Here is a 16,248-nt window from a genome sequence, read left to right on the forward strand (position 1 = left end):
ATGAGAGGAATGTGTAATACTTTTGGCGGTGGGAGGAACTTTGTATCATTTATATTTATATATTTATATTTCATGATTTTCTTGAGAGATTTACTGTAAACAAAAAGATAGTTTTCATCCAAAAACAAACCTTTTGAGATAATACATACATAATAAAAAGTAGTTTAATTCCTCAACTCAGACCAGAGTCTCTCCGCTGCACCCTGCAGATGAATTTTCTAACATTATATGCTTCACATGAGTAAAATAACAGAGGTGCAATTACAGACTGACTCACTGTACTGCACCTGAGACTGTAGGTGTGTAGAGGCCGATGGATCAGTAATATCCTTAATAACAACATTCCCTCACTAGGTGGGTGAGGCCGACACACACACAAAGGCATGCAAGGTGAGGCCGATTCACATTCCCTTGTCAGTGCAGTGCAGAAACCAAAGATGCTGCTACAGAGCTGTCAAGCAGGGGATGTGACCTTTATTAAAATCCAACCGTGGGCAGGAATAACACGAACAGCACATACAGTACAGCAGCAGATCATCAGTCACCTCACAGGGTGTTGTGACAAAACAAGAGCAGAAATAAAGTTGTGAAGCAGCAGGGTTATGCTTAAACAAAAGCTCACACCAAACACACGACTTCTGAGATCTGTTTTGGTATTTTGACATGTGATGAAAACTAAAAACTATTGTGCTCCACAATCTATTCCTGGTGACAACCTGTAGTGCACGATCCATGTACTCAGATATGACTGCTGATATGTCTCCTTCTAGAGGGGGAACTGAGACTGCAGCTGCAGGACAAGCCGGTCTCACGTCTCCTTTGCTGAGTCACGATTCCGTTCACTTTCAATTTCACTCTGTTCAGGAAGTTTCTTAAAACTCAAATGCTGCAAATATTTTGGCATCTCAAAAATGAATATCAGACATAAGGAACTTCTCAGCAAATTAAAGTACGTCTATTTACATTTTGATAAAACTGATTTGAAATTGACTTTCACTTCAGCCTCTGTAATTTAAAGTGCAGAGATCAATGCTCCAACAGTCGCTGTCTGAAACACAGTTTAGGCCTGAACATGGACACAGTGTTGATGTGATGATGACGTAAAAGTTAAACACAACCCCAAAGTAAGTCAGGTCAATATTTCATCATGTAACATATTTATCATGCAGGCAGCACCAGTCACATCAGTAGCTTCTCTGTGATGTGTGTGAGAGAGAGAGAGAGAGAGAGAGAGAAAGAGAGAGAGAGAGAGAGAGAGAGAGAGAGAGAGAGAGACACAGTGAGTCAATTTTGTTTCATCTCACTTATAGATTTAACAGTTTCAGTTTGATGGATATAAAGAACCATCCTTCTAAAATAAACAATCAAGCAAATACTGTATATTACAATTGCCTTTTATGGAAATATATATTTTTAACTGCTGAATGTATTATGCAAATATACAAATGTTGATTGCAGCCAGCGACTTTGGGTCCTCCGTTCCCACTTTCCTCACTAATTGCCAGTTCTGCTGCGCATGGTGATGATGTCACAGGGGTCAAGGGTCAAGGTGTCAGAGCTCCGTCGTCAGGAGGGTTCTTAGTATTTTCTCTCTGTCCAACCTCATTTCCTCTCCGCTACAAACGTGTACAGACAGGAAAATTAATTGGCAATCATTTTTATAATAGATTTCTTGCTTGCACAAACTCCAAATACTTACACGTTCCAGCTTCTTAAATGTAAATATTTAATGTTGTTTCTTTGTCACACATGAAAGCAAACTGAATATATTTATTTTTTTAACTCTTGGTCAGACAAAACAAGACATTTGTCACCTCAGGCTGTTTATTTTTCTTTAAAAAAAAAAAAATGTTCTCATGTTAGAGACAAAATAAGATAATAATAATAATAATTAGCTGCAGCCCTGGCTATATGGTATGCGTCTCAAACACATGACCATAATGACCCCAAATCCTTACTTCAGATCTCTGGTGGGAGATATTATAGCAAATACTTTGAGAATTGAGGTGTGTTACCTGTCGTTATGGGCAGCAAGGTAAGGGGAGAGGCGAGGAATGGAGCTATGGTAGTAAGAAGGGGAAAGATGGGGAGAAGGCGAAGGAGAGGGACAGCATGGACTACCCAGCTCCAGTGCTGGCATTTTATCCACCTGGAATAAACATTAATGTACACACACACACGCACATACGCACACACACAGAGAGAGAGAGAGATACATTCCTCTGTTTACTTACATGTAATGCTGAGAGGTATTCAACAAACATGCACTCTGGATTTCTAAGGTCTGTGTGTGTGCATGTGTGAGGGCACCTGTGGGTAAATGGACGGCTGTATCTGTTGGTCCAATGAGCTGGTAGACCCTGACTTTCCTGCACTCTGGGAGGAGATTGCTGCAAGTGCTTCTGGGAGATTATCTTCATCTTCGTGGTTACTGTATAAGAGACAAGTTGAGAGAGACTAAAGTACTTACATGACCTGCAGATTGATCGGAATAACAATTTTAAAAGCGGAGACAGTGTTGCTTTTGCTTCGAGTATTGTTTTCCAGAGTGCAATGTTCCTCTTGTGAAAGCTGAAGTTGGGAGGCAGTAATCAAAAGGTGATGTGTACTCACAAGCTGAACTGTCTGACCAGTCGTTTTCTGCGGGTGGTGCTTGTGTTGGCTTTAGGCTGCAGCCTCTCCGACGTTGGGTTGAGGTCTTGCCGATGTGACGTCTTCTCTGCCATCAGACTGGATGCAGCCGAGTCTTGGGATGAGCTCTGATACCTGAGGACCAGAGAGTTAAAGAGCCTTAAAAACGCATGCGCAAACACATATTTAGGCTTGTCACGATAGGATGAGGGCACCAGCCTGTCATTAAAGGTCTCATTTGAATTCTTCCCTCTAGGCGTTGTTGGAGCTTCCTTCTTCATCGTGGAGGGAAAGAGGATACTGTTGTTAGTTACACTGCGCAGGACACAAGGCGTTGATGGTTCGGTGGGAGTCTGCTTTGGTACTCACCCTGAAGGCCGCCTCCATCTGGGCCTTGAGGATGTTACACTTAAGATGATCAGGGAGCATCGCTGGGGAGTGAGGAGGATGCAGAGACTTTTCAGACAGCTGCTTCTCCTCTCCCTGGCAGGGGAACAGGGAGTAAATAAAAGTAGGATCTTATTGTGAGCAGAATGGGGAAACAGTGTGCGGGGACAGTATCTGACCTTGTTGTCCATGTTGATGTGCAGCGAAGGCCATGGGAGAGATTCACTGTCTGACTCTAGAGCATTGAGCAGAGACTCAGAGATATCCAACTCCTCTGCAGGGCAGTGAGGAGCTCGACGTTCTAAAGCACACAAAGTTTATTGAGACAATAAACTCTCGGCAACATCAGTTATTGTGTAGACATGCTATGTTTTGCGCACCTTTGATTTTTTTTTAACATGAACAGGCTCATTAGGTTTAGGAAATACCTGATGAAGTCAGTGTCTAAATAGTTTATTGTATAAATATGCTTTACATTAGTGATTTACATCCACAGTGGAACATTTTTATAGAAGCTTTTGTAAAGAAAGAAATCAATAAATTGTGTTTAAAAGAACACAAAAGAACACCTTTTGTCTAGCTGTAATCATTCCTTTGGTTCATACTGGCCATGAACACTAAGAGATACCTTCAGAATACACTTTAAGAGACGGGGGCCACAATCTGCAGCCCTCTGTGCAAATCCATATTCCGTTCATCTGAAGCCTATAGGAGGCTGAAGCAGTGGGATTTATCAAAGCAAGAGGGTCTCTTTTATAGTTAAGTCTTTTTAGAGCAAAATCTATCCTCAAAGTGGAAAAGTCATGTTTTCTGTGCTATTCATACAGCAATAGCATTGAAAGAGCATCAGTGTATTGACATATCACAGATTTAACAGCTCTCCAACAGGCGGAGAGTACTCACTGTTCTTGGTGTGTGTGTGACAGAGCGTCTCCTGGCTGTGTGTGTGGCGGTGATGGTGGTGGATCTTGCCAGAATACGAAGTCTCATTCTCTTCAATGCTGAACTGATGGTCTGAAGCGGGACCACTCAGAGGGAAACTAAAGACAACGTGTGCAATCAAAGTGTTTTGTTTTCCACATACTGTGATAATCTAAATCATTCAAACTCTCTGAGTTTTAAAGAAAAGAAACGCAGTATATCGGATGGCAAAAGTGCAAAACCTCCTATCTGCAAAATGATCCAGGAAAAGTGGGGGGAAAGCTGCACTTTGTGTATTTTTATGTATTTTGTATTGCATCCTTAACAAATAGCATTCTGCAAGAAAACAACCCATTTTTTTTTTATTCTCAAAAAAGTGAATTTTTCAAATAGGAGGTTTTGCTCTTTGGCCATCGATGACTTTTACAAATGGGCTTAAGTAAAAAAAATGAAGGACAGATCTTTGCAGATTTCTACTCCTTTTTTGCAATTATAAACATTTTGTTTATTTGAGTCAACATACTATAATGCAAAACAGTGGCCACATTTTCTGTAAACAATTGGTTGGTTAATTCAGCAAATTCACAACCTGCTATAATAATGTAAAGTTTATTCTTTGAAAGCACAACAACACATAATACAGGATTCTATTTCATGCTTTTTTTCACACTGAACTAAAACTATATATTTTAAAGCAGCTTAATCCCTAATCCAGCATACAGTATGTGCGTAACTCCACCCCTTCCACCTGTTGAGAATGACCTCATTCGGAACTCGCATCACTTTATCTCACTCAAATTAAAGTGATATTGATAAACTAGCGTGCGATTTCTCAGGCATGAAGACACATTTCATCTTCAAGGCAGATTTGTGATCCTGCAGTAAACAAGTTGAAGGATTAAAACCAACCACGACGACATGAAAAGGTCCACAAATGAAGCAAAGCACAAATCTATTAAACTTGGCCCTATCCTAATTTAGTTTGCACACATGAATATACAGACAGCTATCACTGCATTACTTAACTTAAAAATGTGATGATTCTCTACAAGTTCTGGAGCTATAAAAGGTGCATATTTTTTACATGATTCCTATGTGGATTAAAGGAAGTTTCTTTTTATTGGGAGATGTAAGTCATGCTTATTATAAATATGTATTGCATCTCATTTATCGTATCATGTCTGTGTTCAGATTTGATGCAACTGTTGACCGTGTCGATAAGAGGGACAAAATAAAATAACCAACTTCCTGTTGCACCTGTCCCTTTCACCTCACGTCTCTCCCATTTCTCCTTTTAGGGATATCTCATGAAGGTGTACACTGAAACACATGAGGGGATGTGACAAATGGATGATGACAGAGCGGATGAGGATGATGGGGTCAACTTTTCCCGATGAATCCATCAAAGGAGCCTCTCTCTCTGGGACACCAGTCGGTGTAATTCTCATTGTTCAGAGTCTGGGTTGGAAACAGATTCCCAGTTCAAACAGAGGTCAAAGTGCGGTCATGACCTTATCCCTGTAAACCACACTGATCGATCCTGGGAAGGCGCCGCTGGTTCGCTGTGGGACGGGAGGATGACTGGACACGGGACTCGCAAACTGGGCAGAAGGCCTGAACATCACAGGATAATGGAGGATCACACACACACACACACACACACAGACATGTGAGGTTTATGAGTGACATGAGTGATATGAAGTGTGGTGAAAACAGATAATTTGGAACGTGAAATGAGTGACTTTGTCTAAAGATAGAAATGTGCCCTCAAGTAAATTGCTGAAGAAATAAAAAAATCGTCGTCCGGGAGTATGTCTAAACCCTGCTCTATGTGGTTGGTTGTCTTACCTGTGTGGTGGTGTGTGTCCGGAAGGGTGCAGGTAAACTGGAGATGTGAGTGCCGGGTGGGGCGGGTGCCACGGCTCGTGGCCAATAGGAATGTTGTGTTGGTACTGGAGGGGAGAAGAAGAGACGGATTGGAGTCGTTGAAATTAAATGTTGTAACAAGAGCGAAGCCAGATCAGTGGCTGCTGCTGCGTGCGTGTGTGTGTGTGTGTGTGTGTGTGTAAAAGTAGGTTATGTGAGGTCACTCACTGGATGTAGGCTGGGATCAGGGCTGGCATGAGAGCTGGAAAATATAGACAACAATCACTAATAGCAGATTATCAAACCAACTGAAAACATGAACTTCTTTATGTGTCCAAGCAAAGTATCCTCATAACGTGAGGATAAACCTACAAAGTGACGACCATTTTACTCTCTTTTACAAAGGGCTACTTTTGTGTTAGTGTTAAGATTATCCAGGCCATTATTTGGATTAAGGTCAATGTTAAAGGCTAAGGAATTAATGTAATAAATGGAATGTCCTCACAAATACAGTAACATGAATGTGCATGTGGTACCGTGTGTATTTGTGGTTGTTTTGTGTATTTTACCTGATATGTGATGGCTTAGCTGGAGAAATGGCAGCTAACAGAGAGGGAGAAGAAAAAAAGAGCAGCTGGAAATATGACTATTTGTCACTTCATCCTCATTTATCTGTACTTTTATCTTGTGGAAGTCTTTTTTACGCTTTGCATACATGTCGTTATAAATGTGTTATCAACACTTGAATTGTCATTCTTTTTTGTCTTGCAGGGCTGAATGACAGTAAATACAGTTTGCAGTCTGCACCTGATCATTCATTTCTGATATACTAGAGGCTTCTAATGCTACTGTAGCTCACATAAGGTGGAAATATTGAGAAGTGTGGGTGTTTTTGACAAAATACAAACCACCTGCTTTAGAATAAGGAACCTGTTGAATTAGCACTTCATTTTAGAAAATTCTTGAAGGGCTAAATATATTAAATGCTGCAATTTTTCATTTTCTCTGAAGAGAATCAAGCTTTACTGAATCACAATGAGTTAAAACAGTATGTGACCTTTATGATAACACGTGCAGGCACATAAGGGACGACATAGGTGCTGTTAGTCATCAACTTGTGCATGTGCTGATAAGACTCACCTTTGCCCAGTGACTGTGTGCGGGAGGGGTATCTCTTGCTGGGCCTTCTCTCGAAAGCGCTGGCTCTCCTCAGTCTGCCTCCATGAGTGGCCTGATACTCTGTCTTACCACTGAGACCAACACATGGAAGAGGGTGAAAAGTATGAACGCTGTTATTATAGAGCAACCACACTGCAGTCTGACTTCAGTTCTTGCATTCAGAATTCACAGAAGAACAAAATAATGGTGTTATTATCAGGAAAACTGCTCCTTAAATTGTTTAGACTATCATTCTAAAGTAGAAAAAAAACACCAGGAAACCAGCAAAACCAGGATTAAAGTACTTCAGAAAGACATTCTCATGATTTAAAAAAAATATATTTCTATGTAATTGACATTTGATACTTTTTGCTCTTAAAATATGTTCTAAGTACACTCAAATGCTCATTAATTTATTTCATGAAATGAATCTAAATAAAAACAAAACGCTCCAGATAGTGTGTTTGTCACACTGATTACACACTACAGGTGTTCCTAAATCCATTGACTGATGTAAAACAGACCGTGTAATGCTTTGTTTTCGCTGCTCAAACAAATGTCAGAAGTGCCCTTCAAGTGTGAGAATTTGCTTTGACCATCTCTGATAATAGTCAGAAGAAAACAAACAATATGAAGGGAACCTTTCAGTCGCCATAGGAACAGGTCCATGTAACCATAGATACACTGTAACCATAGATACAGGCTCTGTTTTATGTGACACGCTATCTCCCATGTGCTGGGACTAGTGATGGCCTTTAACGACCGGAGTGAAACAACTTGTATTATCCTTCAGTGCCGTTTCAGCTGTCAATAATACACTTTATGAGGAGCTGGGCTGCAAGGTGGTGTAGTGGCTAGCACTGTCACGACTGGGGCCCGGGTTCGAACCCGGGCGGTCCTTCTGCCTGGGGTTTGCACGCTCTCCCTGTGGCCACGTGGGTTCCCTCCGGGTTCTCTGTTCTCCCACAGTCCAAAGACATGCGGTTCAGGTTAATTGGAGACTCCGTGAATGGTTGTCTGTCTCTATATGTGCCCTGAGATAAACTGGCGACCTGTACAGGGTCAACCGTGCCTTTGACTAATGTCAGTTGGGATCAGCTGCAGCGCCCTGCTGTTGTATTCTATATATATAATTTTTTTATTTGGTATATATCTGTCATCCCTGTTCTTATATTTTATTTTGTGTGTTTATTTTATTTAGTCTATTCCATTTGGTGTCTGTAAAGTGTTGGGCGCTACTATGACAACAAATTTCCCCTTGGGGATTAATAAAGTATATGTCTATCTATCTATCTATCTATCTATCTAACCCTAAAAAGAATACTCGGATTGGATAATGGAATGGAGAATGAAGAGCAGGCGTTAGTCCATCTCTAAGATCTACCTGAATCTGAAGCGAGACCCGAGTCGTGTGAAGTCACTGTGGCTGGCCTTGCCTGTGGTTGGTTGGCGTAGCCGGAAGAAGGCGTGGCTCTCCACGGCACTCTTCCACAGGTGTTTACAGTTCTTGGAGTTGTCCAGCTGGAACACAAACGTGTGCTCCTGCTCTCGACTCTGAGGTCGGAAAACAAACATATATTATTAGCCGCCTTGTGTGTGTGTGTGTGTGCTTGTGATTGTTTATGTGTTAGAGTTTGTGGAAAGATAGAAACCTGATCGTCATCCTCCACCACGACCAACGTGAGTCGACTCCTTTTGAAATCCAGCCGAGTGATTTTGGGCCTGGAAAACACACAGAGACACACACATGAACAACAAAACCAATGGCTTTACATTCGTAACTCAGGCTGGAGTCTTATTTCAGAAGGTTGAGATGATTAGAGTAGTGATTTCCAAACAAATTGAAACCATAGCACCTTCAACAGGTACAATAACACCAATATCAAGATCATTTTTTAGACTTTTACTACGATGAAAAGTCAGGAGCCAGAAAGCATGTGTCATGCTGTCAATTAGCTGCAACATAACTGCAAATGGTTTAATGAGGAGATTCTGGTGTTTATTGCTCATTTACATTGTTAAACGTCATGCGTTTAAACATAATGTAAAAATGTTTTAAATGTGGTGAAACATGTTGAAAACAGACAGATTTTGTTGCACCCTTGGGCCGTCCTGAAGGCTCCCCAGGGTGCCACGCCACCCGCATTGGCCATTACTGGTTTGGAGATGTGTTCGATGTACTTACCAAAAGAAGAGGCCAATTTTGTTGGGGCCTTCAAATACTAAAATGCCAGTCGGTGTGAGACCCAGTGCATATTCTCCTCCATCTCTGCCCTGAAGAAACAGTACACACACCTTCAATTGGCAAACACACTTGTGATGAAGTGACACTTGTGAAAGTAAAATACACTCACACACCTTGACAAAGTGCATATCTACTCCGTAAAGTTCCAGCCACTTGCATTTGTTGAGAAAAGAAATCTCTGCTTCTGACGGACTCTTTGCCCTGTGGATTTAAAAATCACACACCATATTACATTTTCACAATATAAATATCACTTTGTCCGTCACCTCAGTTCTGACACAAGAAAACAGTCAATAACGCCAATTGCTACATGACCTCTACTGGTAATTGGTGTAAACTCAGAGTGGGTAACCCTCTGAGTCCCTGACTCAGTCTTGGTGTTGTGCGTAAGAACGACTGTGAACTCAGTGCGAGTTTGTCCTTGTGTGGCTCAGTTGGCTTGGTGAAGCGCAGCATATGTGCATGTAATCTAATCTGCGATGGGAGCAATCAGACCGTGGCTGGGTTAAACACTGCCCAGAATCAATCAGGACCCTCCAGGGATTAATCCCTTAATCCTTCATACAAACCAGTGAGAGCGAGGCTGAGGCAGAGGGTGTGTATGTGTGTGTGCTTGTGTGTGCGTGTGTGTGTGTGTTTGTGAAATATAGATGCCCTCATCAGTAGAAACGCTGGCGCTGAAAGGCAGCAGCAGAATGTCTTACTTTACTGCTCAGTGCTCAGCTTCTTGCCCCAGTTGTTTTGTTCAATGAGGAGATAAACCTGCTCAGGTCACTGGACGCCCTCCAATACGTTGCTTTGACACAGCAAAGGTTTTGTGGCAACTAGTGCAGATGTACGTGTAGAAATGTGGTTGAAAAAGTCCCATTTTCCACAACAAGTCTGTCGTTGAATTCATGATTAAACTCACCGAATGTCCAACCACCTGGCAAAGATGTCCGCCTCCATGGGCTCGCTCTGTTTGGGATTGAAACGAAACTCGGACACCAGCTCAGGAGAGTGCTCCAAGGGATCACAGTCTCCCATCTCACCTGGACGTGGACACAAAGAGATGTCAAGTACAGATGTCTAATGTTTTATCTTTAAACTATCAATATAGTATTTGTGGCTCCAACTTCCGTGCCAGCTCGCACATTGTGCAGCATATTGTTTTCCCACCTGTAATGAAATTAGCTCTATAAATAAAGTTTTGCTTGCTCGCAACAATGTCTTGCTTAGATGAAGTAAACGCACCACTCAGAACCTTTACCACCCAATGATAAATTAGACAATCAATATTTTAAAAAATCAAATATATGAGTGGACGAAATGTTGCACGCTTATTTTCATATCACATTGAAATTAATGGAGATTAAGCCCAAAACATGAAAAATCAATCTAAAAGTCTACTTACTTTGTAAACAAAATGCCGCCAGCTCTACTGAGACATCATACGGACATTTCAATCTGACCAGAGAAAAAGGAGACACTGCTGATGAGCTGTTTTTAGTGTAAGTGCATTCATAACATACATGTTTTCATGTGTTGGATAAACATAAAAGCATCTGAATGCCCTACGGCCTACACTGTGTGTGGGTGTGTGTGTGTGTGTGTGTGTGTGTGTGTGTGAAGGAGAAGAAGAGCAACCCTTTTCCTAAAATAAGCAGCCCTCTCTGCTGTTCCTGATCTTGAGCTTCATAATAGAGCTGGACTCTGGGGATGCGTGGCCCAGATAGTCAGGAGGAGGGAGAGGGGTAACACGCTGTCTGAGTGTGTGTTTGTGCATGCAGGTTTGTGTTTGTGTGTAAGAAAGCAGGCGCCACGGTACAGAAGTGCCCCAAACTCTAATGTAGGTGACCCGTGTGTTTAACGATACTTTTGAGAACCAGACTTCTTGACAGATAAAGAGAAATTACCTGAAAATGACTCTTGAGGACTTTATTATATATACATATATATATATATACTACTTTATTTTAGGGCAAATGTCTTTTCAGAAATTGTTTTAATTCAATTTCCTTTTGCAGTCCAAGCATCTTTATCTTCCATTAGTCTCCAATAATAAGGGCAACGTTTTTTTACAGACATTTTTTTTTTAAGTTGCATATTGTTTTCACTATTCATCAGCGTAACATTTAACCTTATTAACATGAGAGTTTTCTTCTTATGTTTACCCTCAAGCACATATATATATTCTGTATTAGTTTGTTCAGTTCTTTAATGAAGCTGTAGTAATAGAGTGAAATATCAAAAGCCAAGACGCTGACACTATGGTTTGTATTGCTACAGCGCTCCATCTAATAGAAATATCATAGAAGTCTTTGGCATCATTTTGAAACATATTTCCTCATTTTGAAACATATTTCGTTATATATTTCATGATCATATTAAGTATTGTTGTAAACCTTTGGCTCTCCATTAGAATTTGTAATAAATGGTAGTACACCATGCATTTGTAATGACTAAACCACTGGCAGCTGCTGCTTCTGGGTTAATTAGCATATCAAACATACATCTGTTACCTGACCTCCTAATAACCACGTTGATTGTTATAATGAATAATTATGATAGGAAGTAATTTTCTCATCCTTTCCTTATTATTTCTAAGTAATGAAGTTACTTCTTCAGGAACAGGGCAACGGATCCAACACACTTGTCAAGCTGACTTATACAGTACCAAGTTATCACTGAGAGCAACTAAATGAGTTTCCAAAAATGTTAAACTAATTGTTTCAATGTGCACAAAATGTTTAATATGATCACATGTTTGTAATATATAAAATGGAGATATTTGTGTATCGTTCTCTGGGTATATTATACTGTCATTTCTACATTTGCTTGCGTTGACAGTGTCAAAGGAACTTACTTGCCAGACAGAATATCTTGTCGAAGCTGCAACACGAACAGATACCTGTTGGTGCAAAACAACAACACTCAGAGTGAGAGGCTCACTGGAAATCAATTGATGTATCACACACAGGCTTCTCCTCATAACTCTGACACATCATTTGTTTTAACAAGTCCCTGTCCGTTTGGCCTTGATTGGAATCAACCCACAGCAGCAAAGTAATTAGCCCCACGTCCCCTTTGGACCTCCGCACCGGGCTCTTGAGAAAAACCATGTGTGTGAGTGTCTGATTTGTGTGTGAGATTCTTACCTTGTGAATTCCTCACGCAGGTTATTTGGCTCTGAAGAGTAAAATTTCACTCTGAAGAACAGCCTGTATGGAGGCCCTTCTAAAAGACATGAAGAGAGAGCAAAGTGTAATACAATGCTGTATGTGGAGGTGTATGAGTGAGTGAGAGAGAAAGAGGAAGACAAAGATAAAGTAGTCATTTATCGAAAAATGTATTCAATCAAATCAAATCGTCTTTTGATTTATTTTAGGCGTTTTATCTCATCCGTCACTGTGAGATAGGCCATGAATCTTTATTCAACTGCATTTCTTTGTAACCTACTTTATTATTTATTTCCTGTTCATCCTTAACATCGATCACTTTTCTTTTTGAGGCTCCTGAACTACAAAAGGACTGGCGAACAAGTAAGACGACATCAGTTTCTCCTGTTCCATTCATCCTTCTGTTACAAGCTGGAGAGGTAAACAAGGGTACGGCTCCGCATGCTAATCACCAGGTCAACATTGGATAATACGCCACCTGCTCCCCACCTACCTGCTTACACATACAAACATTCATCCAGAGTTGAACTTACCTCGGATCTGTTTCTTTATAAACTTGGACATATCCAGCCAGTGCTAGAACAAAGAAAAGAATAAGAAGGTGAAAAGGAGTTTTATCAGCATGCGGTCGACTGTGAGAGAAGAGCTTGTTACTCACTGAGACTTGCTCTGTGTCCATGTACTGCAATCCAAAGTATTCTGTCTCCACCAGATCTATGTGATACATGATCTGGTCAAAAAGGTCCTGGCCTTTAGACTTGCTCTACAAAAGAAGAACAAAAAGGTCAAATATTTTCGGCTGAGCTTCATGGGTATTTATTCTTATCTCCTGGGCTGTCGTAACCTAATCTTCTCGAGATAAATTGAGTCTTCAAACTCGAGTTTCCCTATGCAGGTGGCGGCCAGATTTCCCAGTAATTTAGGCATGAAAGACAATAACGGGCACAAAATGAGTGAAAGTGGATGTGAAGGTGGCTGTGTGTGTGTGTGTGTGTGTGTGTCAAAAAGAGAAGGACAACCCACTGAGGGAGAGGTCTTGACTCAGGCCTTGGTTAATAACACACAAGTCATTGCACTTAAGCACAACTGGCCACATTCTGTCCCAAACTTCATGTGAACAACTCATGGGCAGATGTGCCTCATCGCCCAGCATGAAGACCTGACCCCAGTCTGACCCATATATAAAACACAGTGGGTGTGTAGAAAGATGATAGCCTTGTACTTTGGATCCTGATAACGAGTCTAAACTTCCTGGTGTGCCTATGAATGTGTGAGGAAATCAGTGGTATTAAGGGATTGGGGACGGTGGGGGTTGGGGGTGGTCACGCACTTGCTCATTCTACAGCATGTAGTTTTAGAGAGGCTGATAGAAATCATGGGTGCACATGATGTGCCAAAAATATCACACACAGTTGAACTCTTTACTGTTCCTATTCCACCTTGTGTTTCAGCTGCATTCAGCCTGAAGTGACAGGCTAATAAGCCTTAATTGGCAAGTTTTCAGCTCTACTCAGCAAACCTGGCATGTGCGAACTTGTTTCAACACACCTTTGACTAAAGCAATACCAGCTTGACAAGGACATATGTCATTGTGTTGTTGGAACTGTGGCTTAGCGTTATTGCTGTAATCTCCCTGTTGGTCTGGAAGAGAAATAATGTCTCCTCTGATAACCTATTATACACCGTCCGAGTGTTTCAGAGGTGACGCATGCACGCAGTAGCTTCGGTGACACACGCAACCTTCAAAATGAAAACATCTTACAAGTGTGTGGCCACGAATGCCCACACAGTCGCTCATCATCCCACCTACCCCTCACACACTCTGAGCACTAGTCTGTGACACATAGTCCCCACGGTTATAAATCAGATCAGGGAGTCAGGGAATAGAGGTAGATGGATGGAGAACAGGTGGAAAAAGGAGAAGAAGATGAAGGAGGATGGTGATGAGGCAGAGTGTGAAAGAGTAAGACGATGAGCAAGGGAGCAGGCCACAGAGGAAGTGTATTAGAAGATCAACTGGGAAATTGGCACAGGGAAGGTAGTGAGGGAGCAGAGATTGCTTGAGGAAGATCAAAGTACATAGACTGAGAGAGAGAGAGAAGAACAACAAAGTGAAAAAAGATGTTGAAAAAGAGCAAACAGGATTTGGCAGCTTTGGGTCCATCTTATATGGGGAAGTAATGTGATGACTTGGCCGATCATAACACCATCTGGAGCTGCTCCTCTCACCATACAGACACACACTAATAGGCTACTCTAAAGGCCACTATGTTGCTACAGCCAGTGAAACGTTGGAAACTCTTCTGTGCTGAACTTCCATGAGACACATTGTAGACACACTGTCGATTTGAACTTCGACTACAAGTGATTTACATCATTGATTACTCAGTTTCTAATTGTCTAGCCAAATAAATATTTAAAAAACATATTATTCACACAAAAAACTAAACTATGTTTAATATCCAGAGATGAGGTCTTCAAGTTGTTGAAGTTCATTTTGTTTTGCCATCAGTCCTCAACTTAAAAGTATTTAATTTAATATTATTTTAAGTTAAAACGGAGAAACGGAGCTAATCCTTTTTTCCTTGAACAGTTGATTCACGTTCAAAATAGTTTGAGCCTTAATTTAAGCTGCATGTCTGCTGGATTAATGTGAAAATAAAAAGCAGGAACAGGACAACATAATCATATTACCTAACCAGGAGTGGATTCAACTTTAAGTTTTAATTATTAAAATCAACCTTAGTGGCAGTTTCTCCTTATATTTTAAATGAAAGAAGTGTTAAAGTAACTTGACAACAGGTCTCACTCCAGGCTAAATATGATACATTTCATTGCAGTAAACCTGTCTCTCACTACAGAAAACCACCAGGAACCCACTCAAGGTCCCTGCGGGGTCCCCGGGCCGCACTTTGACACTCCCTGACCTGGTCTACCACCTCGTCCTGCGCCGTGTGCTCTCTTCGCACACTCAGAGCCGCTGTCAACACACTCACAGGCAAATCCACATTGACATCGGAGCCGTCCAGCAGCAGCACGCGGCAGGTAATGGTGGTCCTCGAGGTCCCGGCCGCCGGGATGTGAACCGACACTCCCCCGCTGACCACGGCGGGCACATGCACGACCTGCTGCTGATGGGCCAGGAGCAAGGGGTTCCCGGTCACCCCTCCGGCTGCTGCTCCTCCTCCTCCTCCTCCTCCCCCTTTACCGTCCCGCTCGTCCCTCTCTCTCGTCTGGAAGCGGCGGCTGAACGTCCGGCGCAGAAAGCCCATCATCTTCCTGAACCACAAGGCGAGGAGGTCCGTGTTGTGTCCGTGAAAGCTGCTCCACGCAACAGTCGGCGGAGCCGTGGTCCTCCTCCTCCTCCTCCTCCTCCTGCTGCTGCTGCTGCTGCTGCTGCCGCCGCCGCCTCCTCGTCCTCTCCGGGGCGAGGAGTCACTTAGCAGGCACGGAGGAGACTTCAGGGCTGCCGATCAGTCCTCCGGCGGCAGGAGGGACTCCAGCCGCATACTAATGAAACTAACACAGATCAACCAACCAGTTGATTTCAACCATTCGCCCGGTGTGAACGACGGAACTATCTCACGGAAATACTCCTCCTCCTCCCGCTGCCCTGTCCTCTCCCGTGCACCTGCCTCTTGCTTTGCTCGCTGTTGCGCACCGACTCTCAAATACCGGAGAAAACCCGTCCGACGCCCCGCAGTGGGAGCCGCACGGGGCCGGGGGGCGATGGGGAGTCTAGTAACCTCTGAACCGGACCCCGGTGGTTGTTGTTCGTTATCCCACCGGCGAATCGAAACTAGTCTACCTCACAGGTAAAAGTCATCCAACGAAACTGGGCAAACAGTGTGATCTGCGCCTGCGCACAAACAGGACGCAGAA

General features: G+C 42.3%; 1 protein-coding gene across 1 annotated transcript; it reads right to left on the bottom strand.

The window, feature by feature from the left end:
• Positions 1–1,464: 1,464 nt before the first annotated feature.
• Positions 1,465–15,707, bottom strand: epb41l4b (erythrocyte membrane protein band 4.1 like 4B). The gene is made up of 23 exons (XM_034553542.1): positions 15,363–15,707; positions 13,025–13,129; positions 12,900–12,942; positions 12,346–12,424; positions 12,054–12,098; positions 10,602–10,654; positions 10,119–10,239; positions 9,322–9,409; positions 9,149–9,237; positions 8,616–8,685; positions 8,348–8,517; positions 6,946–7,055; positions 6,375–6,408; positions 6,034–6,067; positions 5,788–5,891; positions 3,922–4,058; positions 3,198–3,319; positions 3,001–3,114; positions 2,851–2,906; positions 2,614–2,766; positions 2,311–2,431; positions 2,016–2,149; positions 1,465–1,616 (listed from the first exon to the last, which is right to left on the bottom strand). Exons 1-23 carry the CDS (start codon positions 15,639–15,641, stop codon positions 1,553–1,555), a joined length of 2,325 nt encoding a protein of 774 aa, XP_034409433.1. The 5' UTR covers positions 15,642–15,707; the 3' UTR covers positions 1,465–1,552.
• Positions 15,708–16,248: the final 541 nt, after the last annotated feature.

This window comes from Cyclopterus lumpus, chromosome 16 (assembly GCF_009769545.1).
Source record: "Cyclopterus lumpus isolate fCycLum1 chromosome 16, fCycLum1.pri, whole genome shotgun sequence".
Taxonomy (NCBI): Eukaryota; Metazoa; Chordata; class Actinopteri; order Perciformes; family Cyclopteridae; genus Cyclopterus; species Cyclopterus lumpus.